The sequence below is a fragment of the Vanellus vanellus genome (genome assembly GCF_965231255.1).
Source record: "Vanellus vanellus genome assembly, chromosome: 5".
NCBI lineage: Eukaryota > Metazoa > Chordata > Aves > Charadriiformes > Charadriidae > Vanellus > Vanellus vanellus.
In genome coordinates this window covers 45,162,369-45,189,582 of record NC_138910.1, presented here as the reverse complement: position 1 = coordinate 45,189,582, position 27,214 = coordinate 45,162,369, and the positions used below count along the sequence as shown (strand labels likewise).

Here is a 27,214-nt window from a genome sequence, read left to right as displayed (position 1 = left end):
GGACATTTAGGTGTCATTTTCCTGTTTGACATGGCTGGCATGTAATGTATTAGGAAAGGAAAGCTTTTTGCAGTTCTGCTTGTAGTCTAAATATTTCAGGGTGTGCTGCTATGCAGAATTACTTGGCTTCAGTGAGTGTATTTAACTAACAGCTGGACTATGGCTTGCCGCTCCATGTTAAAATCAAAAATCCCCTCTGCTACACCAGCATAGTACAGTTGAAACCTGAATTTATTTTAGCAGTATACCCGAGGAAAAAACCAGTCCATGGAGCCAAGGAGCAGACTTTCTCCACAGTCCTATTCCACGTATAAAATGCTGTATATGCACTGACCCAAAGCAGTTAACTAACATTTATGTCAATTATTCCTTATTGTTATTTTTGAAAGCTCTGTAAATCTCTGAGCAGCAATTAGGCTTTTTCCTTTATTCTTACTTTTTTTTTTTCTCAAAATTAAAGGTTTTCCAGCGGTCTCAAAAGAGTATTGCTCCAGTTGTGTCACTTGTCTCAGAGCAGGTTTATAAGAATAAAACTTGAGAGTTTACTTGCACCTGCTGTCCGAGGCGAATACATGGCTTCAGTGGAGTCCTTTTGGAAAGTGTCCTTTCCTTGCTTAGATGCCACTGACAATTATGAAAACTTTGATGCTGAAGAAGTGTGGAGACTTTGCGCCTGTAGGACCTGAAAGGTTTCTGGACGTCTATAGCTGAATGGATTATTTACAGGCAGTGAATGAGTTTATTATTGCAGTTTTGCTGCATTACGAAAGCTGCTTGAATAAAAGTTTGGAAGGTCAAAGAAGTGAAAAACACTTTCTCCTTCAAAGTGAAAAGATAACTGACTTATTAATGATTTCAGAAGTAATCAAGCATGCCTTTGCAAGAGAGGAAGCTGTTTTCTGTAGTGAGCAGCCTGGGTTCAGAGTCCTTTTTCTCAAAAATTCTACCCTCAATTTCTGAAAGCATACATGGGCCCTATTTCATATGGAAGGGCTTTTAAAAATCTTTTTTTTTTTTTTTTAATTACCTAATCCTTTACCTCTGAAAGCCAGGTGAAAAAAAAAATCAAATCCGTATACTACTGCGGGAGCAAGTTTGGAAGATTAGTCTCCTAATTAATATGTGTACAAGAGAGCAGAGAAGTTCATTCTCTGCCCCAGCTAAGTACTGTCTACTACATGTTGTACGTACTGTTTGAATGTTATTTGCTAGGAAAGGTAGATGGTATTCATACCTCATTAATAAGTACATCTAATTCATTCTCTTCAAAGTATTTTTGACATTAAGAGGAGTGGTTGTTGAAGTTAGTTGTAGTGGAAATCAGTGATGTGTTACTTCTGTAAGGTGCACGCTGTCATAGAATCATAGAATGATTTAGAGTTGGAAAGGACCTTGAAGATCATAGAGTTCCAACCCCCCTGCCATAGACGGGGACAATTCTCACTAGACCAGGTTGCCCAAGGCCACGTCCAGCCTGGCCTTGAACGTCTCCAGAGATGGGGCCTCAACAACCTCTTGGGGAAACCTGTTCCAGTGGCTTACCACCCTTAAAGTGAAAAATTTCTTCCTAATGTTTAATCTAAACCTGCCCTCTTCCAGTTTAAAGCCATTCCCTTTCGTCCTATCACTACATGCCCTAGTAAAATAGTCCTTCCCCAGCTCTCCTGTAGCCCCCCTTTTAGGTACTGGAAGGCTGCAATAAGATCTCAGAGCCTTCTCTTCTCCAGGCTGAACAGCCCCAACTCTTTCAGCCTCTCCTCATAGGAGAGGTGCTCCAGCCCTCGGATCATCCTCATGGCTCTCCTCTGGACACGCTCCAGAAGGTCCATGTCCTTCTTATGCTGGGGACTCCAGAGCTGGATGCAGTACTCCAGGTGGGGTCTCACGAGAGTGGAGTAGAGCGGCAGAATCTCCTCCTTTGACCTGCTGGCCACACTTCTGATGCAGCCCAGGATACGGTTGGCCTTCTGGGCTGCGATTGCACATTGTTGGCTCATGTTGAGCCTCTCGTCAATCAGCACCCTCAGGTCCTTCTCCTCAGGGCTGCTCTCCAGCAATTCCCCGACGAGCCTGTATTTGTGCTTGGGATTGCCCTGACCCAGATGTAGGACCTTGCTTGCACTTGTCCTTGTTGAACTTCATGAGGTTGGCTTGGGCCCACCTCTCCAGCCTGGCCAGATCCCTGTGGATGGCATCCCTCCCCTCCAGCGTGTCTACCTCACCAAAGAGCTTGGTATCATCAGCAAACTTGCTGAGTGTGCACTCAACCCCACTGTCCATGTCCCCAACAAAGATGTTGAACAGTACAGGTCGTCTTGCTGTAGTGATGTGCTTGGCTTAGGGGAGTTGCAATGAAAAATATATAACTTCCCAGCATAGCTTCCCACCCCTGATGCTCTAAAAGAGACTTCAGGAGTACTTTATTCCTTGCTTTAGTCATCAAAGTCAAATCTTAGCCTTGTTAGTATGGTTTTAGAGTAGGGCCAAGTAGAATCGCAGAATGGTTTAGGTTGGAAGGGACCTTAAAGATCATCTCGTTCGAACTCCCCTGCCATAGGCAGGGACACCTCCCCCTAGAGGTGTTGGCAGAAAGCTTGCTGAGGGTGCTCTCAATCCCAACATCCGTATCACTGACAGAGACATTAAACAGTACTGATCCCTGAGGAACACCACTCATCACTGGTTGCCACTTGGACATTGAGCTATTGACCGCAACTCTTCAAGTGCGACCATCCAAGTGGTCCATTTGTCAAATCCATGTCTCTCTAATTTAGAGACAAGGATGTTGTGTGGGACAGTCTCAAACGCTTCCACAAGTCCAGGTAGATGACGTCTGTTGCTCTCCCCTTATCCACCAACGCTGTCACGCTGTCATAAAAGACCACGAAATTTGTCAGGCACGATTTGCCCTTAATGAAGCCATGTTGGCTGTCACCGATCACCTCCTTATTTTCCATGTGCCTTAGCATAGTTTCCAGGAGGATCTGCTCCATGGGCACAGAGGTGAGACTGAGTGGCCTGTAGTTCCTTAGGTCTTCCTTTTTTCCCTTTTTGAAAATGGGGATTATGTTTTCCCTTTTCCAGTCAGCAGGAACTTCACCAGGCTGGCATGACTTCTCAAATATGATGGACTTGGCAACTTCATCTGCCAGTTCCCTCAGGACCCGTGGATCAATCTTATCAGGTCCCATGGACTTGTGCACCTTCAGGTTCCTCAGCTGGTCTTGAACATGGTCTTCTCCTACAGTGGGTGGTTCTTCATTCTCCCAGTCTCTGCCTTTGCCTTCTGCAACTTGGGTGGTGTGGCTAGAGCCCTTACCAGTGAAGACTGAGGTAAAAAAGTTCTTGAGTACCTCATCCTTGTCCATGTCCTGGGTGACCAGGTCTCCAGTTTTCTTCCTGAGTGGGCTCATATTTTCCCTTGCCTTCCTCTTGTCACTGGCATGCCTATAGAAGACTTTCTTGTTGCCTCTGATGCTCCTGGCTGGATTCAACTCTACCTGGGCTTGAGTTTTCCTAACCTGATCCCTGGCTGCTCAGACAATGTCTCTGTATTTCTTCCAGGCAAGTTCAGTCCAGATCAGTTGAGCAGTTCCGAGCAAAGGGTCTATGGATGCTTGTGGAGTCCATGAACCAAGAATCTGTATCTGTTAGTACACTAAAATATATGTTAATAGTTCTTTTTCTAGCTCTTCCCTGCCTGGGAATATGGTGCGTGCGCAGCTTTGTATGCAGTGGGAACATGTATTGTTGAGTTGAAATGTAGCGGTAGGATCACATAGGTTGCGCAATCCACAAAATCACAGAATGGTCAGGGTTGGAAGGGACCTATGGACATCATCTAGTCCAACCCTCCTGCCAGAGCAGGGTCACCTACAGCAGGTTGCACAGGACGGTGTCCAGGCAGGTTTTGAATGTCTCCAGAGTAGGAGACTTCACAACCTCTCTGGGCAGCCTGTTCCAGTGCTCTGCCACCCCCAAAGTAAAGAAGTTCCTCCTCATGCATAGATGGAACTTCCTATGTTCAAGTTTGTGCCCGTTACCTCTTGTCCTATCACTGGGCACCACTGAAAAAAGACTGTTCCCATCCACCTGGCACCCTCCCTTTAAGTATTTATAAGCATTAATAAGATCCTCCCTCAGTCTTCTCTTCTCCCAGACTAGAAAGACCCAAGTCCCTCAGCCTTTCCTCATAAGAGACATGTTCCAATCCCCTAATCATCTTTGTAGCCCTTTGCTGGACCCTCTCCAGCAGTTTCCTGTCCTTCTTGAACTGGGGAGCCCAGAACTGGACACAATACTCCAGATGCGGCCTCACCAGGGCAGAGTAGAGGGGGAGGGTGACCTCCCTCGACCTGCTGGCCACACTCTTCTTGATACACCCCAGGATGCCGTTGGCCTTCTTGGCCACCAGGGCACATTGCTGGCTCATGATCATCCTGTTGTCCACCAGGACTCCCAGGTCCCTTTCCACAGAGCTGCTTTCCAGCAGGCCAGCCCCTGACCTGTACTGATGCGTGGAGTTATTCCTCCCCAGATGCAGTACCCCACACTTGCCCTTGTTGAATTTCATAAGGTTCCTCTCCAGCCTGTCTAGGTCACACTGTATGGCAGCACAGTCCAACCCATTACACTCTCCTGAACCTTTTCTGCTCTATGCAGGGTGAGTTTTGGTGCCTGCAGCACAACATCTGGGGAACCAAAATATGGGAAAGCATGGGGTGCAGATGCAGGCTTGGTAGGCAGTCAGCCAGGCTCAGCTGAGCTTACTAGCCTGGGATCTGTGCTAGGTGACTTCTGCAAAAGAGCAGGTCAGTGAGGACATCAAGACAGGAGTGATCTGTTGTTGCAGTCCTGGGTGCTGGAAGGAAGTGCTGAGCACTGCTAATTTTTCTCAAGTGTATTTTTTTGTAAGGAAAAAATGGTAATTCATTATACGCCAAGAATATAGTTAGCCTGACTCTTAAACTCATATGGTTAAACCTTAAAAGGATGGAAATGCTCCATTAGAAAATGTGGACAGACAGCTGAGTGTCGTTTGGCTACAATATTTATTACTCCAGCATCACATCTCTTATGTGTCTTACAGCTCTTCTGTCAACTGTCCTACTTCCGGTTTGTTCATCTTAATTGATGCTTCCAAAATCTGTTTAGCACACTTATTTAAATAATAAATAAAAAAAAGATTTGTGAAGCCTGTCAGTTTTAGTGCTGTGGGAGAAAAGATAAATAGTATGTTAAATGATGTTGCAAGGTCAGCAGTGCAACCTGGGCTCACAGCCCTGCTCCTGGATAGCAGTTTCTAAGACCATCGGGCATTGCAGCAAGAGAGAGCTTTGAGGTAGGATTTGAGAAAGTAATGTTACAGCTTTCTGGGTACTTACAGGGAGCTTATTCCTGGTGTGATAGTGCTCACTCTAAAGCCTGGTGGGACAGTCACTGCTCATATCTTTGTGGCATGAAGTTTCAATTGGTCTGAGAGTATGATGGAGCTGGGCTGGGCATGAAGAGCCGCACAAGTTTTCTGTGAAGCAAAAGGGATGAAGAAAGGAGATCAACCTGCTGCGTAGAGGATGAGTGCATGTACATGTACCCAGGCTGGAAGCAATGGTCTAAGAAGCTCTTTGAGTATGCACTTACTACCTGGAAAACAGAATTTGTTACAGGGCAGCAGAGAGGTTATTGTACTCAAGGTTAATGATGACAGGTGCAAGAGAGAAATTGCCACTCTCAAACTCACAGTTTACCTGAAGCTATGATGCATTTAAGATGAGTTTACATAGTCATTTTGCACATAGTCTTTGGATTTAAAAAAAAAAAAGTTGTGGAAATTCTGTGGTTTGTTCAGGAGAAGTAACGAGTCAAGTATTTTAGTTCTGTCCCCCTTGAAATTCTGTAATGCTGGTGACAAAATCAGCAGGGAGTTTTACTGCTTGTCTGTCTTGTCATATTTTATGATCTGCTTGAGTTTATGCTGTCTGTCTGAATAGCTTCACTGTGCTCAGAAGTGCGTTTCTGCATCTTCTGTCACTGATTTTTCTCCCTGTTTGTCTGCAATCGTCTTGGTTACTTAAATGAGTGTCTTCTCGAGACAGGGTTGGGGAGTGAAAGAGAATCATCTTGCCTGAGCAAAGACACTTGTTTGGGTCACAAACTGGGATAATCATAAATGTTTTGCAGTGGTGGCAGGAAGTTCAGGATATCTGCAGGCATGTGGGCTTTGTTTTTGAAAGAGTGCTTGAAATGGTGACAAACATAGTAATCTGTTTCTTTCTCATTCTACTGTTAGAGGCATGGCATTAAGTAGTGTAATGATTGCTAAAGGTACATTTTACATTTTCAGTAAGTGCTGCTTAGCTGCTGCTATGAAAAATAAGCTGTAAAGATTGCAAATAGCGTGCTGAGGATCTGTCTAGTTGAGGATAAACAGATTTCATTGTTTTAAATTACTGAATAACAATATTTAGCATGGATATTAAAGTTGCAAACTTAGGCATCTACATGTGTATTTTAACATCGTTCTTCATTTCTCAGTATCTATTTTTGGACTACAAGTTTCTTGATGTTTCCGATATACACATTTAACACTTACATTTTAATCACCTATGTGCCAGTGGTTGCAGTTTTACAAAAACCTGGTTTTGAAGTGACAGTTTCACTGGGCAAATCATGTAGTTATTCTGTCCTGAAACCATCTCCTGGCAGATCAACAATGAAGTTTGAGTATGTTGATCAGTAGCTTGATGGTTCAGTGAGCTGTTTGGACTACAGGGCTGATTAGTGCTGCTTCTGTGGCTGTGGTGCTGGGGGAGGACTGCGTGTGCGTCACCCCTGTGGTTTATACTACTGTTGAGCAATTATTATTTGTTTCTGTACCCCTACATATCGCATCCTTACAGATCTTTCATTCTTGGATGGAATTTTTTGTGGTTTTTTGTTTTTTCTTCTTATGTTAGCAAAGATAAAACTGAATTGACTTAAAAAGGAACAAAATGGACCAGTGTAGTTCATTATGTTTGGCATTTAGACCTGGACTCTGGATTTGCACCATATTTTTGCATGCTTTGCATGAAGTGTCTATTAAAATAATAAATAGGGGCAGAATGACTAGTTTCTTTTTGCAAAACTTGGTAATTACATATTATGCATTTGAATTACTATAGTATGCAATCTGTGCATTAAGAACAACATCAAAGTACTGCCTTTTGTCTTAATGTAGAATGGAATTAAAGCTAGTTTTTTCTCACAAGTGGTGGGAAGAGAGATGGAACAAATTCATTGTTATGAAGCAAGCATGTGGTGATGTTTGTTGTTGATTGTTGATTTTATTGTCAACCTTATCAATTGACCATGTTTTATATGGTTCCTCTTTTGACTCTGTTGTCTGATTTCCACCAGTGCTGACACTTAAAGAAGTCTCAGAGCATTGTATTTCCTAAATATTTGACGTTGGCAACTGGATGAGAGACACAGATGTGTGTCCTCAGTGAGGGAAGGGCTAAACATAATACAATAGAGGAAATACTTTAGTGGTGTAAATTGTCCCAGCCCATACAGCAGCATGAAACCAAGCAGCATCTTCTATGCCACCTACCTTCCAGTGTTCCCATGCTTTTGAAGGCACAAACGACCTCTGCTTCCCACCCTGATCTCTCCGTCCCTTCTAGCTGCAGCCTCAGCCCTTGGTTTCGCAAGGCTAATGCCATACCCTCTTAGGACACCATCAGGCCTCTCTTTCTCCCAGCCACATCGCCCAGGTATTTTTACTGGCACCAGTAGCGAGAATCGGTTCCCTCATCTGATCTGGCATATGTGGCCACAGCCTTGGGGTGAATCAGGTATTTCTTGTTCTGCCAAGTTCTTGAACATTTACCTGAAAGCATCCATGCAATTCTTAACTTTTAAGATATGTTCAGTGTAAGTGAAATGTCTACAGATAATTAGAATTTATGCTGTCTATGGTAAAAGTAAGCTGAGTAAGACTGAAACTGCTGGAAGATAATTGTAGTTTGGAAATAACAAAAGAAGGTTGAAGTTTCACCCTACGGTTTCTGGGGACTATTTGTAATAGTTTTGGAGTAGGATCAAAGATGCACTTAAAAGTAGGACTTCAATCTTAATTTAATCTGATTGTCAGCAGAAGGAATAAAATTTTACAGATGTGACATGAGACTAGATCATCACAGAATGGTTTTGCATCTGTACTGTACTTTACTCTCTTCAGGTACTATCCAAACATTTAATTGCAGTGAACAATCAGCAGAAAATGAATTATATTTAAAAAAAAATATTGCAATGCAGCACATAGAAAGCACAACGCTTAGTTGTTAATGAATGCTTCAGAAAAGCTAAGAGGCAGATGCACAAAGTTCAACAGCTAGGCAAGTACAAGACAAATTTCCATGGTTTGATCCAGTCCAGTGTAAGAATGCAAAGCCTGTTAACGCTCCACTACTTTTTACTCACTGTAATAATGGATATTTTATTAAAATTCTAAGTCCCTGTTTGGTTTTGGGGTTCAGTGCTCCAACCCTCTTGGGGCACTTGTGACACTGAGATTGGAGCAATTACCTGGAAAGCAACAGATATTATGTTGTACTTGATTAGTCAGGAAAAAAAAACTGGAATAATAAAAAAAAACAAAAGCAAACCAAACCACAAAACCCATCACACTTAAATGAGTGCTTTTGATTTGGGTAACAGTGTTGCCTTCTTTCAAACCAAATGCTAGGTAGATTACATATTTTGCATGTCAGATGCTTATATTCCCCTTTAGATCAGTCTCTCTTGATTAAATGAAACTCCCTGTGGTTAATAAAATCTATTTCCCCTCAGGCAGAATACCTATATGTGATATTGTCTGGATGTGTCAGTTGACAAGAAAATCCACGTGTAGGGACAGAGGGTTACATTACCCACTCTGTCCTTCGTCTGATACAGGGCTACATCTTTCGGTCATTGATGATCATCTCAGTTTTATGAGGGGTCTTGGGTCAGGTTTTAACCAAACCAAACAGACATTCATCAGTTTGGTGCTGGGTAAAAAACTGCATCTTCAGTGTTTTGACTGCTTAAATTGTCTGTGTGGTAACCTGCAGAGTGGATTTGACATCATTTTGGAGTTTAAAAAAAAAGATAAAGGTAGTGAGATAAAGTAGTTTACATACTCATTCAGATAAAGATATTGTAGTTCATCACACAAAACCCCAAATTCTTGCAAATCTTGTCAAATTTGCAATTCTGCAGAGTGCACCTCAGCTACAGAAATAGGCACTTTTGGGGAAATACTATGTGAAAATTGAACAAAACCCGTGGACAGCCCAAAGCAAAACCAATGCCTAGGCTGCTGCTTTTAAAGGAGATTTAATGCTTTACCTTGTTTGTTGGTACCTTAAAGCTTAAATATTCTACTCTCTGTTTTCCAGACAGAAGCAGTCTCTGCCAGCCAAGAAAACAGCAAAAATATTTCGCAATGGATGTAGACGATGAAGAAAACATGAGTAAGATGTGCTTATTTACACAGTAATAAACTATGTAATAATTTCTGAAGGTGACTTTTTCTCATGAGCACAGGGGCCACTGCGAAGAAACTTTGGAAGCATAAAATAAAATTATTTATTTGTATTTTTAAAAATATGGTATGGAAAAGTGAATCAGAGCTTTTGCATTGTTTTAAATACACATGGTTATATGGTAGTTCTAGTTATACTTTGTGTCTCATTTTTTTTTTCCAATAATTGACTAATTAAACAAAATATTTTCCTGTTTTGAACCAGCAATGAAGAAGAGAGGGACAATATTGATAGTGCAAATGCTGAGGGTGAGAGACCAGTCAGAAGGGAGGGGTGAGACAAAGGAGGTGGAGTTGAAGTGGATAAAATAATGAGAGAAAGCAGAAATGGAGTAAGGAAAAGCAAAAGGAGGAGCTAGAAGATCTCCTGCAGGTCTTGCGTGGCTGAGTGTTCTGATTAGATGCTGATTGTTCCAACCCTGAGCTACCGAATAACTAAAGTGTGTTTAAACACAAAAATAGTAAAATATAATAATCATCTTGAGGCATACACTGGCAAAGTACTGCAAGGTTGCTAATGCTGTGGTATAATTAAGATCTGATAACCTGTGAAGAAAAGTGTTCTTGTTAAAACATTATAAAAATATTTTTAATATTAATTGGCCTTTCAACAAACTTTTTTTGTGAATGAAACGTTATGTTGCTACTATGCTCATGTGCTGTGCCTGACTGTAAATAATTGTATGTGATATAATAACAAAATGTGCTTATTTTTCCCCTAAGTGACAATGGCTAAACGGCACATCTCTGGCAAAGCTGACAAAGCCCATCAGTATAGGAGGCCTTAGAGTGGAAGAGTTGTAGTTCAGTCTGAAAATGTTACAGAAAATTTTTATTGGGAGATAAAGAAGCTAGATCTTTGGGTTAAACAACCAAAAACCAAATAAACACCACCCCCACTCCCCAGAAAAAAGAAAAATTAACTGGATATTAACAAATATTAACTGGATTAGAATGCCTCTATTTTTCTTTGGCTGAAACAGTGAAATCAACTGGAATATGCTTGGTAATACTTTATTTTCCTTCGTATAAAAGTTGTTACTTCAGATGGATGCTTTAGCTATTTCTGAAAGTGATCTCCCTGAGGAAGACTTCAAGAAAGTAACATCTGTAATTGGATAATTCATATAAGATAATTTTTTGGATAAAACACCCCCTTATCTCAATAAGGAGTATGTCTGAACATGAATAAAAGGTGCCTTCCTGAGATGGAGAAATTAATCATCTCTTTACAGGGGCATTCTGTAAGTGTCCTTAAACAAAACACTGAATTTTTATCTGCATTTGGGTATTTTTGTGTGTGTGTTAGTGCATCAGTATGGGAAACCATTCACTGAATGTTTTTCTCTTGAGGGGTCTGGTTCCATGGGGTTGCTATTGGTTTGGGGCATGCATTTGTATAACTGTAGTTGTCTCCCAGAAGTATGTTTTGAGATGTCATCTGTACCATGTTTATGAAAGGAAGGTACAGATAACATGCCTACTTGGATAAGCCCAGTTAATAGAAGGTGCAAGAAGACCTTGTGTCTGTACACCCCCACAAACATCATGAATTTGAAACATTAAATCATCAGATTGGGGGGGGAGAGAAATTAAAGTTTAAATTCTTAAATTCTTCCCCTTGATTCGTGTAAAGACTTCTTTGAATTTTTTTTCTCTCTCTGTATTTTTATATCTGTTAAGATGGCGGTGTGATATCAGAAGTTACCTATTAATTTTTTTATTATTTTATGTGACTCCTTTTTGGGGAAGTATCTTACAGGAAAGGAAGGTGGGCACATGCAATATTTGTAGCTTGCAGTTATATAACTAGAATTGCTCTGCAGAAGCCAGAATTAAAATTGTATTGGTTTGGCTGAAATGCAAGACTGAGATGAGGTTACATTAATGTCCTTGTCAGACTTCAGTTTTTAAGGTTTTTCTCCTTTATCTGTTGAACACAGAGAAGATGTTACAAAAGATTTAGGGAAAGATATTGGGTTTTTTTAGAGTGTTTTTTATTTGTTCTGTTTTCTGTTGCTTTGCGTGGAGGGTATGTCTGCAGCACTCTGAATGCCCCAGGAATCTGTGCTGGAATCCCATCTGCGTATTATCTCAGCATCCAGGGCGCCCAGTGGAAGCATCACTACAATAGAAATAAATGATTTACTAGGTGTAAATTCACACTGTTGCCTATCCTTATTGATTACTTTACAGGCAAGGGAGAAGTGGGGCATTTTGCAGAACACTTTGGATACTAGCATGTGGCTGTTCTGATCTTTCTTTTTGATAATTTCCCCCCTTTTTCCAAAAAGATGCTTAGAAGAGATCACATGGGTGTTTTTCTGCCTGTTTCTTATGAAAAAAACGGTTAATTTAGAATTTCCCCAGGCCAGTAAACGAGAGCAGCGGTATAAGAGGTAGCTAGAAACATCTTTCGGTTCAGTTAAGAGTCATCTAAATGTAATTAAGTGTGCTCCAGAGTAGACAGAGCAGGGAGAGTGTTGTCTCTCAGCAAGCAGGTAATGGAAGTTCCCCAACTGGTAAAGCATCTTAATTACAGACACTTTTTAATTACAGGGAACAAAACCAAAAATAAACCAACACACTCAGAAAGAAGATTTCTTTCTTTACTGACATAAAAATTGCTTATGCCTCTTTCCTTCTTTGAGTGTTCTCAGGTTTGTAAGCCTTTCAAACAAGATCTCAGGGGCAGGACTTTTCTTCCACTGAAGTTGTTGGCATGTGATACTGTCAGCTATGATTTTCACCAAGGCAGCTTCTACAGACATCAGTGAAATCTCTAGTCAAAGCTGCCAACTATTTTTAGTGACTAGAAAATAAGCTAGTCTTATGAAAAATGTCTTCTTGTTAGATCATGGGTAGTATTAATGTTTAAGAAAACAGGATCCCATTATCGAGTGTTTATATCTGTATTAATGCTACTTTAAAGTGTTGAATACACAACAGCCATGATGCACCTCAAAGAGCTCTGTAAAGCATTAATTCCTTGAAAACTTATTTAAAGACTGGAAAATGCATAGACTTGAAAGTGTATTTAAAATCTAGGAATAAGCTGTTTTTAAATCTCTTGATTTTTGGGTATGTTAGGTGATCCACCAAGACTGTGTAACCTTTCTGAGGTAAGACATACGACGTTAACATAAAAAAGTTTACTAAAAATTAAAAAAGGATAATGAAGAGCATCCATTACTGAACACAGAGATTTTTTTTTTTTTATATAATTCAGATGATGTTTTTTTTCTACTACCAGCTCTCTCCTATGCTTTGTGCTTTCTAATAGTATTTTAACACTCATGGTTCTCATTTTCCTGCCTTATTGTAGCTGTGATGCTGGGAGCACAAGGCTTAATACTGCTTTCAAAATCAGACCAATAGACCTTGAAGTGATCTAAGCTGTGTTTTAGAACATGCATGGAGTGGTGGTCCGCCACTGCCATGACTCTGCTTTAGAGCAACAAAATTTTTCTCCTTTTGAGTATTGATGCTCCCAGCTTGAGCTATGATGGATCCTGAATCAGACCGAGCTTTTGGGGTGGTGAAGATGCCCTCCCTCATTCTCTTTGGAATAAGTGAGAGACTTCCCAAAGTCTTACAGTCTCTAAACCAACATATTACCAGAATGAAAAAGATTGTAGATAGAATAAAGCAAGAAAAGCAAGTATACAGTGCATCCAGCTGTGGGTCTACTGCTGTGAGAAGAGGATGACCTCAGGACAAGGGTCAGTTAGACCCCTGTGGTGTAGATGAGGGATGACGAGGTTGAAATACTAGAGATATATGCAAAATCATGAGCAGCACAGGATATTTAATACTCGAATCATCAAATTGAAAAAAAAATAGCAAAAAAACCCCAACAGATGCCTTAAGTGAGACTAACTGAGGGGGTTCAAAGCAAGCAATAGAAGTTTTCATGCAATGTGTAATGAAACTATGAAATGTGTTGCCTAGGACATTGTGGATACCAAGGATTTATGGGGTCTTGAAAAGCAGTTAGAAAAATTCCAGGGGGAAAAAACAAACATAGGTGGCTCCCTGCCAGACCGTCTGGGACAGCCCAGAGCTGCTCCCTGCAGACTGAGAGGCTGGCTTGGGGAAGTGGCTCTGTGTCCTTGCTCTGGTTTTCTACCCTCTCTTGGGGTCTGCTGGTGGCCCTGTTGGAGGCAGGGAGCTGTGTGAGGTGAGGATGAGGTAGTAAGACCGTTCTTAATTTCTCTAATGAGGTGAGGTGCCCAGAAGAAGGAGAGCTGTTTCTAAGTAGTGGGGAGAGTCTGGGCTGGAGGAGTTACTCCATGTCTGAATATGGACAAAATTAGATGAGATGGCTTCTCTGACTTTAACAGGTTGTGATAACTAATCTTACTTTTTAACTAATTTGTCAGCTCTTCTCCAGCCCTAAGGTAATTAGGGGACCTCACCACTGCTGAGCAGGACAGGCTAAAGAAAAGGACTGAAAGCACATTTTCACCCTCAGCCTGAGAAGCAGTTGCTCTTTCTTGCAGTCCAATGACTGTGGGTTGAAACAAACCTGGCTCCTTCTGGTTCCCATGGGAAGTCTTATTCTTTCCATTGTGTTCAAGACTTGCATTTAGATCACCTCCACGATGTAGAAACTTGCCTACTTTCATGTTTTCCGGGTTTGACTCGGGCTCCTAGTTCCCCGCTTGCTTCCTCTCCTAGTTTCTTCCATGCTGCAGATTCTCCAAAGCAAACAAGCCTAGTAGCTCTCAGGCAAAGAATAGTTTTCTTCCCTTCTTTCTTACTGAGACAAGGTAAGCGTGCAAGTTTCTTTCCTGCTTCCTACAAGTAGCCCCTCTCTGGGCTTTGTTTCCTTTGCCTGTGTAATGAGATGGATCGAAGAGTTCCTCCAGCTGCCATACTTACATGTACGTAAGTACCTGTACAAGAACATACATTCTTTTTTTTTTTTTGCGTTTAGCTGGAGTCTATTCAACTTGTGTTTTCCTTCTGTGGTTTCCACAGGCACTGGTAGTGGCCTTCATATAAAAAGAAAGATAAAGCTAGACACCATTTATTAGTGTTAACTAAATGATTTCTGTTTAGCCTAAAAGTCATGTTGATTGATAGCAAATTCCTGGTACCACTAGTAAGAGCAATGTTCCAGAAATAGTAGTTTAGATGAGATGTAATTTTTGGAGATTACAGTTTCAGGTAAGAGACTCACTGTAAGGAAAGACTTAAAAATTCACTCTATTGTCCTTAGATTCCTTCACCGTGTATATGTATATATATAAAGAATATATATACATCAACTCTGTGTATTGACAGTTGTGGCCCTATAGCACACATTCTGCAGGCAATATAATTTGTGGATGAATGTTACAAGAGATACTTTATTAAATTTAGCAGATTTCTAGCAATGAAACGCTTCAGAAGATTTACTGTTTTATTCTTGGCCAAATTTAATTGACTGGAATTTAATGTTCAGTACTGTACAATTCTTTGTTGTGCCACTGTGATTTAACAAAATCTATTCCTACTTTGGCTCTTTCTTTTGATCTTTTTTTTTTCTTCTTTTTCTCTTTGAGCACCGAAAGGAGTAACCTATCGAGCTTTTGCTGGAGGATGTTATAAATGAAAATTTAGTAACCATTCCATCAGCTTTGTGACCTGGGTGAAGTGATGTGTGTGCATGGTAGGGGGTTTTTAGGGAAGACTTAAAATGTGATTGAAATTTGTCACTGTGAAAGAGAGCTTACACCTTTGTTTGCTCTCTTTTCAATTAATTTTTATCACCTCGTATCAGTGTAAATGTAATATAGATATTTTAAAGTTTTGGAACAGAAGAGTTAGAAATACTTGACCTAGTAAATTTGACTGTTCATTCACAAATGCCAATATAAAGCAGAAATAATTAATCTCCTTATGTTCTTTATCAGGGTAAAAATGAGGTATTTGCCATTACAGCAAATACATTTCTTTAAATATACATCTGACATACCATTGCCCCAACTTCCTACCATAGAAAATAAATCATTAAATTAATATTACAATGCCTTCCTCCCCCTCTTCCCCCCCCCCGTTAAAATGTTGTCATTGTGATTGCACAGCTTTTGCCACACTTCTTGTATTTTGCATAGTCTTAGGATCTTTATCATGATTTTTGGGTTTGTAACTCTGTGATAGCAGTTTTCTTACTTTGCAAGCAATTAGAAAATAGCTTATAAATGATGAATATAAGTTTTCTTAATAGGAGGCTGTGTGGCAATAGATAAAGTAGTCTTCTGGTCATGCTGGCACAGCAGGCAGCTGTAGTTCCTGAGCAAATTGGGGTGAGGTGAAATGAAAGTCTAAGAAAAGTGTAAAAAAGAATTGAATTTGGAGAATATCAAATAGCTAAAGGGAAACAAAAGCATTCAAACACTCATCAGTCAAGCTGCCTACCAAAGAACTGCCTAATTTTTCAGGGCTTAGGTTTTATTTATGTAATTTCTCAATTTGAGCAACTAAAATCACTGAGAAAAAAAAAAGTAACACAAATAAGAATAAGGTAGAATTAAATATGCATCTCCTAGTACTCGTCTTAAGCATCCATTTTTATTTTAGTTATGGTAGTTCTTTGTTTTATAGATGTATGGTAATATAACTTATATGTCTAGTTTAAAGCATTTTTCAGGCCAAACATAACTTATGAGTAAAAGTTTTGTTCCAGTGTGATTTAAATGCCAAAAAAAAAAAAAAAAGAAAGCTGTGGTGCTTTATTGCTATATGATTGTATCAAATGCGTAGTTTGAAAACCATTCTTGAATCTGTTACTACTTGAATGATTGAGAGGTTATATTGCATTATTATTATCTCTGATCGCATTGCAAAACACTTAACCTGTGAGCACACATCACTTAACCAGTTACAAAGAGAGATAAAGGAATCTATAAATTTTGCATTTACAAGATCCTGCAACGAAGGCATTGTAAGTTACTCTTTCTGGGCACCGCAGGTTCGAGCAGCACTGATGTTAAAGAAAACCGCAATGTGGACAACGTTCCCCTCAAGGACAGCAGTGGGCAAGGCGCCGGGGAGGGGACACAGCTCTCCAATGGTGGTGGCAGCAGCAGTAGAAAGCGTCCTTTGGAGGAGGGCAACAATGGCCACTCCAAATTTCGCCCAAAGAAGAGGAAGAAAACGCCCGGCCCCGTTCTGCCAAAGAATGCCCTGATGCAACTTAATGAGATTAAGCCAGGATTACAGTACAAACTCCTCTCCCAGACAGGGCCGGTCCACGCCCCCATGTTCGTGATGGCAGTTGAAGTCAATGGGCAAGTATTTGAGGGGTCTGGCCCAACAAAAAAAAAAGCCAAGCTTCACGCTGCTGAGAAGGCTCTGCGATCTTTTGTCCAGTTTCCAAACGCCTCAGAAGCCCACCTGGCAATGGGGAGGACTCTGTCAGTCAACACAGACTTCACCTCCGACCAAGCGGACTTCCCCGACACGCTTTTCAACGGGTTTGAAACACCGATCCCTTCTGATGCTTCCTTTTACCTAGGGTCCAATGGGGATGGGTCCTTTAGCTCTAGTGGGGACTACAGTTTGCCATCATCTGCTGTAGCCAGCAGCCTTTCCCAGTCACCTCTCCCCGCGCCATTGCCCTACCCCTCCACCAGCGGGAAGAACCCTGTCATGATCCTCAATGAGCTGCGGCCAGGGCTGAAGTATGAGTTTCTCTCGGAGAGCGGGGAGAGCCACGCCAAAAACTTTGTCATGGCTGTGGCAGTGGACGGTCAGACTTTTGAAGGCTCAGGAAGGAATAAAAAGCTGGCAAAAGCTCGGGCTGCTCAGTCAGCCCTGGCATCCTTGTTTAACATGCAGCTGGACCAGACCCCATCTCGACAGCCCATTCCCAGTGAGGGGCTCCAGTTACACTTGCCACAGGTGAGAAGCCCCTTGGGTTTTGTTGATGTCTTTTGTTAAAGACCAAGAGTAGCTGAGTCATGCGTATTGAGTCAGCTTGAACAGCATTTCTGCTCTTTCTTCTGCTTCTGTAGATGTGTGTGTGCATATATATATATCTATATGAATATATGTATTAGGTGAATTATCCATAAGCCATAAGTATGGCTTCTGACAATCGCATGAACTCTGTATTCTGTTGGACAGAGAGGAGGCTTTGTTGCTGTTGCTTTTAGCCTTGATCACGTCATGTTAAGAGAGCACCAAGCCCAGTGCAGTGCCAGCTTGGATTATGGTTTTTGCTGAGGAAAGGTTGAATCATGTTTTCCTCGTGTTAGGCAGGAAGACTGACATGGAGTTCAAGTCAGAGTTACTGCTTTAAGTAATATTATTATTTGATACAACAATTTTTAGCAGAGGAGAAAATTGTTCTCTTTTGCAGACTGAAATTGTTGGCATTAACAGAAATGAATAATGTAAGTCAAGGACAGATTAAGTGAGGCTGAGTGACCATGTATTTCCAAGGTCTAAATAAACAACACACTCATGGTGCATGTATCCAAGACCTGTCGTTAAATCACTGTCATCTGAAGGATTGTGCTCTAATCAAATTAGTTAATACGTATATATAAATTACTTAGGCAAGTAAATCTGGATGAGAAATAGTTTAAATCAAATAATTAAAGAACTAGGGAAAGTATCAAAAGTACCAGACATAGGCCAGAAATTTAAAGTAGCTAGAATGGAGTATTTTTTTTTTCTTTTAATGAAGAAAAATTCTACCTTATTTGCTTGCTTGTGTTTCTCCCCAGACAAACTACAGTAATGATTGTTTGACTCCCCTCTTTCTACTGCATCTCTTGGGTCTTTTTTAAATGATACTGTATGCCTGTCTGTATTCAAATGCTTGCCTGTGACTCTTTTGCAACTTTCTGTCTGTTTATTACAAGAATTTCAAGGTTTTGACCTTTTCTATCTCAAAAACATTGTTTTAGGTTTCATTAAAATTATAAGATACTGGACTGATTTGATAATGTGGGGTTTAAGAGTATAAGTAGGTATTGTGACTATTTTAAGTATGTTTTCTCAAAATGCATGGACAATATGCATCGTTTAGAAATTCCTACATGTTTTCTTTTTTAAGTTGCACAATTATTGCATTACTGATGACTGTTTCCTTCATTTTCAAATCTAGGATCATGCTATTTCAGGTAGTTATGATTTCTTCAGTAGATTCAGTAGTTTCAGACTACGTTCTCTGATATGCTTTTATGAGTAGATCTGGCCCCAAACACCAAAAAAATGTCACTGCCAGTCATTTATGTGTTATTAGTTTTTTAATCAGTAAAATGGTGAAAATTGGTACTGGAATACTGGAAGTGGGTGAGAGCATGAAGTGAGACATGAAAGAGGTGTCATTCTAAGGATAAAGTTTTTGCTCTGCCCAGCAGCCCAGTGTGTAACAGCTTACACAGCCTCTTTTCTTTAAGGGACTTCAATGGACCACTGGGCAGTGCTGGGTTTTGACCGAGTCCCAGGTAGTTGTGCCAGAGCTGGGATGACAAGGGCATTGAAGCCTAGGGTATGGTGTTAAATAACAAAAAAAAACAACCCATGCAAACACTATTTTTAATTTTTTCCAGTCCTGCTACACTTTTTACCCACACCTCCTGATAGCGGCAGGCATGCTGGGGGAAATTAAATGCAGAAATACACATGTAGGGTATCAAATGGAAGGGCAGTTGAAATCAGAAAGCATCCTATGAAATGGGTTTACGTATAATCATACGGTCTGTAGAATGGGTTATTGAAGTGTGATCCAATGGTTTAATACATTTAAAACCAGTCTCTGCAAAGCAAGCTTACCTGCTTGCTTACAGCTTGACCTTCTGTGAGGGATGAAGCAATGTTGCCTGCAGTGAGGAAAATCTCTTTGCTGGGAAAGTGAGTTAAAGCCAGTGAGTCACTCAACATGTGCCTCAGAGTGGACGAAAATGCCCTGCTGAAAAAATCAGCACTTGTGCATTTATTATCTTGGCAGCGAGTGTGTTAAAATAGAAGAGGTTGTCAGTCTTGCATGGTTAGCTACCCTTTGTAAATTGATGGCCATCCTCGCTTTACTTGCCACCCCTCAATGCAAGGGCTTAACCTGTATTCTGCAGTAAGCCACAGGATGTACCAAGGGCTCTAAAATGTGTGTCCTTCAAGTTTTATTCTTTTCCATGGAAGAAAACTGCATGTTTCAGCATACTTAGATTAATATCATTAAAAACTTTACATGCATGGCTTGTCATAGGTCTGCAGAGTTGGTAGGTGATGAGAGCTGGAGAAGACAGAAAAATGTGAATAGGCTTTTAAAATGACTTCTGAAAACAAAGAGGTCACACGTTTATAGATGAAGCATAGAAGTTGATGTGACCAGGTATTTGAAAACTGTTAGTGCAAAGTCCAAATCTGATTTCTGGGGAAAAGCACTTGAGCACTTGACCACAGCAAGAGCCATGCTGAGCCAGGCACAAGCTCCTTCTCACATGTCATCCCATCCCCCAGTACCACATCCCTGCCGCAGCCCCAGCACTGGGAGGCGGCATGGTGGGAGGTTTGTAGGGGATGCTGGTGCTGCCTGAGGCCATGTCCACCCACGGAGCCAGTCTTGTCTCTGAGCAACACCTTGCACATCTCAGGAGATGGGACAAGGACATCCTTGGATATCTCAGGAGCAGCAGATGCTCTGTTGGACTTCCATATTTCTTCTTTTTTGATCTCTTTATCACCCAGAGAGAAGTCTCCCGGAGATCACTTGTTTTCTCTCCTTGTTTTCTTTTCCCTTAGACGCTCCATTCTTCCCAAGGAAGGTCATGAGGGGTATCACACCTCTATCAAAGGTGGGATGGTGCTGTCCCTAAAGATAGTACTCAGACCAGTACCAAATGCCTTGAAAAAAACTCAGAAAAGGGCATATTGGTAGCAGTACTTTGCTAGTATGTGCTTCTAACCTTCAGCAGTCTGTATCTTGAGGATTTTCTCAGACAGAAATGGTGTCTTTCCATTTGAGTCTTTGATGGATTATTGTTTTCCCCCATGAATTTCAACCCTTTTTTGCACTTCTGTAATTTTTTAGCTTCCACTTATGAGGAAAGGCTGAGGGACTTGGGCCTTTTTAGGTTAGAGAAAAGAAGGGTGAGAGGGTATCTTATCAGTGCTTATAAATACTTAAAGGGAGAGTGCCAGGAGGATGGGAACAGTCTTTTTTCAGTGGTGCCCAGTGACAGGACAAGAGGTAACGGGCACAAACTTGAACATAGGAAGTTCCATCTATGCATGAGGAGGAACTTCTTTACTTTGTGGGTGGCAGAGCACTGGAACAGGCTGCCCAGAGAGGTTATGGAGCCTCTGACTCTGGAGACATTCAAAACCAACCTGGATGCTGTCCTGTGCAACCTGCTGTAGGTGACCCTGCTCTGGCAGGAGGGTTGGACTAGATGATGTCCATAGGTCCCTTCCAACCCTAACCATTCTGTGATTCCACAGCACCTTGTAGCAGTAAGTTCCACTGTTTAAGTATGTATTGTGGGAAGAAGCATCTCATCTTGTTTATTTTGAATGTGTGGCATGCATCCGGGTGTGCCCTAGGGCACTGGGTGACTTTCAGTAAAGTTTGCTGGTCCAGGCTGCTGGCATTACTGATGGAAACAGTTTTCATCAGACGGTAGGAACCTGCTGGTGGAGGTATCCTCTTTAGACCACTGAGGGCCTTTGTTAGGAAAACCTCCATAGAAGCTTTATAATGATATTTCCCAGATTTCCTCAAACTGTTTATTTAAAAAGATAGCTAATTAGTCAGGATACAAAGAGGTGGAAACTAGAGAATTGGAATTATAAATATTGACACTTTAAAAAAGAGAGTTATTTAGATTAGTGAAAGCTGGGCTATTGTGACAGAAAGCAGCTTGCACTAGACAAATGAGCAGTGTAGCTGCAGATGAAATTTAAAAAAATCCACTAGAGAGAATACTTTTAATCATTCACCTAATTGTGTGCAAATTCATTCTATCCTGTATATCATTGTGGACAGACATTGAAACAAAACGTTAAGCAGAAGGAATGGAGTGCGAACCAGTACTGCAATGGCTGCTTTTACTTGAAGTGCTATGTTAATCCTGGTTCAACCTCAGGTGGGAGAAAACCATAAAAGAAGTATTCAAATATAGGAAAGATATACAAATTAAGAATGAAAATGATCAGAGATCTGGGAAAGCTGCTTCTGCAGAAGTACTGTAGAACTCTAGGTAGTTTATTGCAATAGACTGCTTGGTGTATACAGGAGAATGAGAATGTAACAGCTTCAAACCTAGCAAAAAGATAATACCGAATGTATTTCTGGGAATTAATGAATAATATGTTGAAATAATTGCTGTGGAATTGGCAGAAATATAAAAGCTACATTTGCATAAGCAGGGAGAGAATCTACTGCCAGGTAGCAGTTCCTTTAAATAAATACAGGAAACTTTGGAGCACTAGAAAATAATTAACCTGTTTTATTAGCGTAGATATTTTTGCACCTTCTGTGAATTGTGTGTGCTGGTCACTGTCAGAGGAGAGATAGTAGACCTTGATTTTACCTACTGCGGGCGCTGCTGCTGCTCATCAGCTTATGAAAGTTCACATAAGCCCTAAATTGCTAAGGTAGAAATAAAGGAAGAAATAAAGCTAAAGGAGAACATTTGTGCTTGAGAAGGATCACTGGAGGTCTAAAGAGAGCACAAAGATGGGGAGGTCTCGGGTCACGTCCCCAGTGAGAGCTAAGTGCTGTCAGCTCACACATGCCCCTGCTCCTGCTGCCTTTGGTACCACCACATGGGTCTTCACCAGCATTCAGCTGGGGTGGTCTCTGCGGCCTGCCAACGTCTTCCTTTAGATCCAGACAGACCTGAACCTCATCAGCTTCAGAGTATTTTAAAACATGGCTGGTCAGGGGGGTTCCGCTACAACATTGCTGCAAGATATATATTAACCAAAATCATTCTGTCTGTGTCGAAAAGAAGTGAATTCACTGTCACTTCATCAGAGAAAGGAACAACGCACCCAAAATAGCTTTGAGCTCATATGCCTTGACGAGCAAACTGTCAGCTATTTTAGGTCTTTGCTTTTTTGAATTACCCACCTTTGAATAATGATTTAATGCAGAAGCGGTGGTAGAGAAACCGTGTGTCAGATGCTAGGGCATTCACTGGGAAGGTGAGACATGAGTTCAATTTCTGTTCCAATTAATATTTATTTATATGAAAGGGAGTAGAATCAGAACGAGAAGTGAAAGATCCCTATCCAGACCAGTCAGTGGCCTGGGCTTGATGTGAAAACAGCTTCAAGTCCTTGGTTTTGAGATGAGGACAGCAAAGACATAATTTTAGGCCATTAAGTCTTGTTCCTGGCACTGCAGTGGTTTGTTCATATCCTGCCTTATTCCCATCTCTTCCATACTCTTAGTGACTCTTAACTATGTTAATGTAATAGAACACCTGGGAGAAAAGGATGATTCTTCTAATTTATCAGGTGAGTATTCTTATAACAGACCGAAACCTTAGTAACTGAATCTGTAGACATTTAATAGTGTTTATTCCTCACCACACACCTGTTATAATGCAGCTTGGGTAGCAAATAGAATAAAACAACCTTTAATAGATCTGTTTCCTGGCAGTGATTTTTTCCCCCTCTCCCCTACAGTTCCTCCTGTATTGTTTGCATCTCTAACAGTTGTTTTGTCTCACTTGAGTTCTACTTTGTCCTTCTTATTAGTCCTCCCCAGTGTCTGGCTTCATGTTCATTCAGGCGTTTTTAGGTTTCATTGCCAGCAGCTTAGTTCTGCGCTATTTGAGATGCAGCCCCATCCCATCCTTCTGTGCTAACTTACATCTTCCCAGAGGGGCTCACCAAGTTCTCACTTGAGGGTGGTGAGACACTGGAAGAGGTTGCCCAGAGAAGTTGTGGATGCCCCATCCCTGGAGGTGTTCAAGGCCAGGTTGGATGGGGCTTTGAGCAACCTGGTCCAGTGGGAGGTGTCCTTACCCGTGGCAGGGGGGTTGGAACTAGATGATCTTTAAGGTCCCTTCCAATGCAAACCATTCTATGATTCTGTGATTATATACCAACACCACAGTTTCCTCTGCTTTTTTTATTACATTAAAAAAATAATCTTTTTGGAAAAAGCTAATGTATCCACCCTGTATAGAAGCATCATACCCAACTGCTGTTCAAGTAGCCTTTTTGTCAGCAATACTGGTAAGTTGACGATGGGTTTCTTCGCAGAAATGCATGGAAGTTTCAGTTCCCACCTCTTGACAAGAACCTCCTCGAGCTAGCCCTGGTTTGCCCAGGGAATGGGTGATCCCATGCCTCTGTAGATGAGCCTTGATTTGACTGGGTAGGTTGAGGATCTGTGTAGCAAGTTACCCATGTTTGCTGATCCTGGAAGAAACATTCCTCTGTGTTCAGCCTTCGCAACCAGTCAGTTTTTGTTCAGCATTTTGGAATCACCATTTCTGGTATGTGTTGAATTTTGTGTTTTTGTGTAGCTCAGTGTTGGAGAAGACTCCTCCAGTTACCAGTTATCACACTCACTTTTTTCAGGGAATATTGTTTATTACCTGGATGGCAAGCCATTCTGGCAAGCCTTGAAGCCTCTCTTTGTTCTTTTGGTGGATCAGGTCCATCCCTATTTGGAAAAGTTTGTTTCACTAGTTCTGCAATAGTATATTCCAATCATTCAGCACGATTTTAGATTGCCTGGTAGCTTGTCAGCTGCCAGCCATGTTCTCCTGTCCAGCATGTCATGATGTAATGTGGAGCAGAAAAATATATATATTACAGAAATGAGAGTATAAAACTTGCAGCTGGGAAGCAGTATCCATAGTCATGCAGTGGGCCTATGGATAAAACACCGGAATGGGGACTCTGTTTCTTGTCCATGCAGTGATCTGCCCATGTGGCTGCAGGGATAATTAATACACAAAAGGCAGCCTTTTGTGTATTAATTTTCCATTTCTAAAATCAGGGTAATAATAAAACTGTTGCTCGTTATTTTTCTTTTGTGTATTTACCTTAAAGTTTAGCTTTCTGCATTAGGTAAGTACTAACACGATTACATGCAGATTTTGTGCTGTGTGGTCATGGTGCTATCATATCACAGATTGTAACACAATTTTGGGTCCCGCAGCAAAAAGACCTTATTAGAAAATCAGTGCCTGACCAGATGTGTTCATAGCCACTGAGCAAAATTGTGTTCCTGAAAAATTTCTCGATCCATTGATTAAAGTTTCTGAGTAGCAGTCCGTTCAAATGTATCAAGAAAATTTGTATTTGCAATGTCGAGTCTTCTGACTCTACAAGTTGTGTGGTTGCAAAACATTGACCAATGATTGGTGCAGATGTGTCCTCAATCACCACTGGCCGCTGGTTGTGCTCTCCAGTCAGGTTCTGGAAAAAGCTGTTGATCTCCGAAATCGCAACACATGAGCTTAAATTATTGCTTCCTTGGCTGCTAAAGCTTTTCCAGAAGGACGTTAACATTAGGAACTCCTCAACGTTATTTCTAGGCTGTTCTTATGACCATTGTTAAGAAAATGGTGGTGAATCAGGCAGTCTTCAAATCCTTTTTTTATTTTCTTTCTTTTCTTTTGACCTTGGCAGTTTGGTTTTAGAACTGATTGTGTTCAAGAGTTCATACTGTTTCAAGTGGGTGCCCCCAAGCTCTGTATACTGCTGTCCATCAGCCCAGTTGATTCGCCTTGGGCCCTCTAGAGAGGTGACAGTGGTGATCTTCCTCCATTACTAAGAGCCCCAAGACAGTTTGTAAGCAGAAGACTGTCAGCCACAAGTGTCCTTTGGGCTTGATGCAGTTGCTTACATGTGTGTTTAGCACCATATTTGATGCTCTTGGGTGTCTAAGACATCTGCATGGTGCTGTATCCTCCTGGTGTGTCAACCTGTGGGCCAGGTGGTTGCTCCAGAACATCTCAGATAATACTAGGTGCCAATACACAGACAACCAGATCAATCTCTTTATGCCTGGCATTCCAAGATAGGGACCTGATTTTCCCCCTGGGCTTGTCTGCTCCTCTTCTCCAGTTGCTGGTTTTGGTGCTGGTGGGAGATGACTGGGGATGGGCTGCCCTGTCTCTTCTGCCAGCCTGGGGACCACTCATCACCCCATCTAACATGTAACTTGCCTTTCTCAGCCGCTCCTTTGGGAACAACCAGCTCTGCTAGCAATACTGTTGCATAGATTGCCCTGGTTTTCAGTTTCTTTTCAGGTGAAAATTCAAGAACTTGATCTTGACTCATGTCCTCTAGCTGTTACGGTTCCAGCTGCCTTAAAAACAGCAGGTGAGATTAGCTGCAGTGTTGAATTGAACCATCATTCAACAAGAGCAAGACTGGTATATTGAAGTTTTCCTCAAAATGAGAATTTAGCCCCCCTTACAGTCTGACCAACATTGCTTGCTAAACCTGCTGGCAAGATACAGCAAGGCTGTGACTGTTATTGTTCAAGTTTTTCTGAAGATGGAAGAGATAAATCCTTCCTTTGAGATAGTTTGTTTTGGGTTATACGTTTACATCTTCTGTTCCTAAATTTGTATATGTCTTATAAAAATGAGAGATAGAAAGTGTTTAACCAGTGTTTAAAACATTCATTCTTATTTATGTAATAGCTAGATAATTAATTCAACTGTTATAAAAGGTTTACATTTTGGTTTGAGTAGCCTGGTTTTTGCACTTCTTGTCAGATCCAATGTTGAGAATACTGAAATGATGTGTTTTGAGGTTTGGGCATAAAAGCATAGATTTATCTGTCTATCCAGTTGTTCTCCTAAGCCTCAAATGTTCATAACGATCATGAGCATTAAGTATTTTGATGCTTGGATTAGGGCTGTCAGACCTTGTTTTAACTGACATGGAGCACACAGAGCTCTGCTTCCACTTACAAAGAGCTGCAAGTGTTCAGTATGCCTGAAAACAGGACCCGGCCACCTCCTTGACATCTTGCTGATGCCTCAATGTCCACGTGTTAAATTTATTGTGTCAAATCATTTAGAAGTGCAAATCTTTATAACCTAATTCTGCTGTAATTTTTAAATTATTTGTTTAATTTTCTAATGTGCATTCCCATGTGATCCTACAGGTTTTAGCTGATGCTGTTGCACGCTTGGTTGTAGATAAATTCAGTGATTTGACAGAAAATTTCACATCTCCACATGCACGTAGAAAAGTCCTTGCTGGAATTGTCATGACAACAGGTAAAGAAAAAAAAAGTACTACTTTAACTGCTTGAATACGAGAGCTCTGTTTGCATTCTAGGAAACTATCGCTTTTCGGTCAACCAGTACTGAAATATATTTTTACCATTTAATCTTCAAAGTGCACTAAATATAGCAATTGAATCTTGGCTAAAGATAATTACAGAAAAAGGAAACCTGCAAATACCTGTGCGTCCACAGAGTTCCTTTCTTCTGCCCAATCGAGATATCTGAGATAACTCATGGTATACAAAATACATGTACCTTTTAAAATGAATCGTGCAACTTTTTGGAAGTAAATCTAAAATAAATTTCACCACATTGGTCACATTCTTGGGTTTTGGCATATTGTATAAGAAATTATGCTCACTTTCCAAGTTTTTAAGGTTTTGTACTTTGTTGACTTATTCTTACTATACTTTTTTCTTAGTGCTTTGTATCT

The 27,214-nt window shown here is 41.0% G+C and overlaps 1 protein-coding gene across 1 annotated transcript in view; it reads left to right on the top strand.

Moving 5' to 3' along the window:
• The window catches only part of ADARB1 (adenosine deaminase RNA specific B1), a 53,652-nt gene that overhangs the window by 912 nt on the left and 25,526 nt on the right, over positions 1 to 27,214 (top strand). Inside the window, exons 2-4 of the mRNA XM_082484374.1 lie at positions 9,426 to 9,500; positions 16,530 to 17,461; positions 26,658 to 26,772. Coding sequence (XP_082340500.1) covers positions 9,426 to 9,500; positions 16,530 to 17,461; positions 26,658 to 26,772 — 1,122 coding nt within the window. The remainder of the gene's footprint in view (positions 1 to 9,425; positions 9,501 to 16,529; positions 17,462 to 26,657; positions 26,773 to 27,214) is intronic.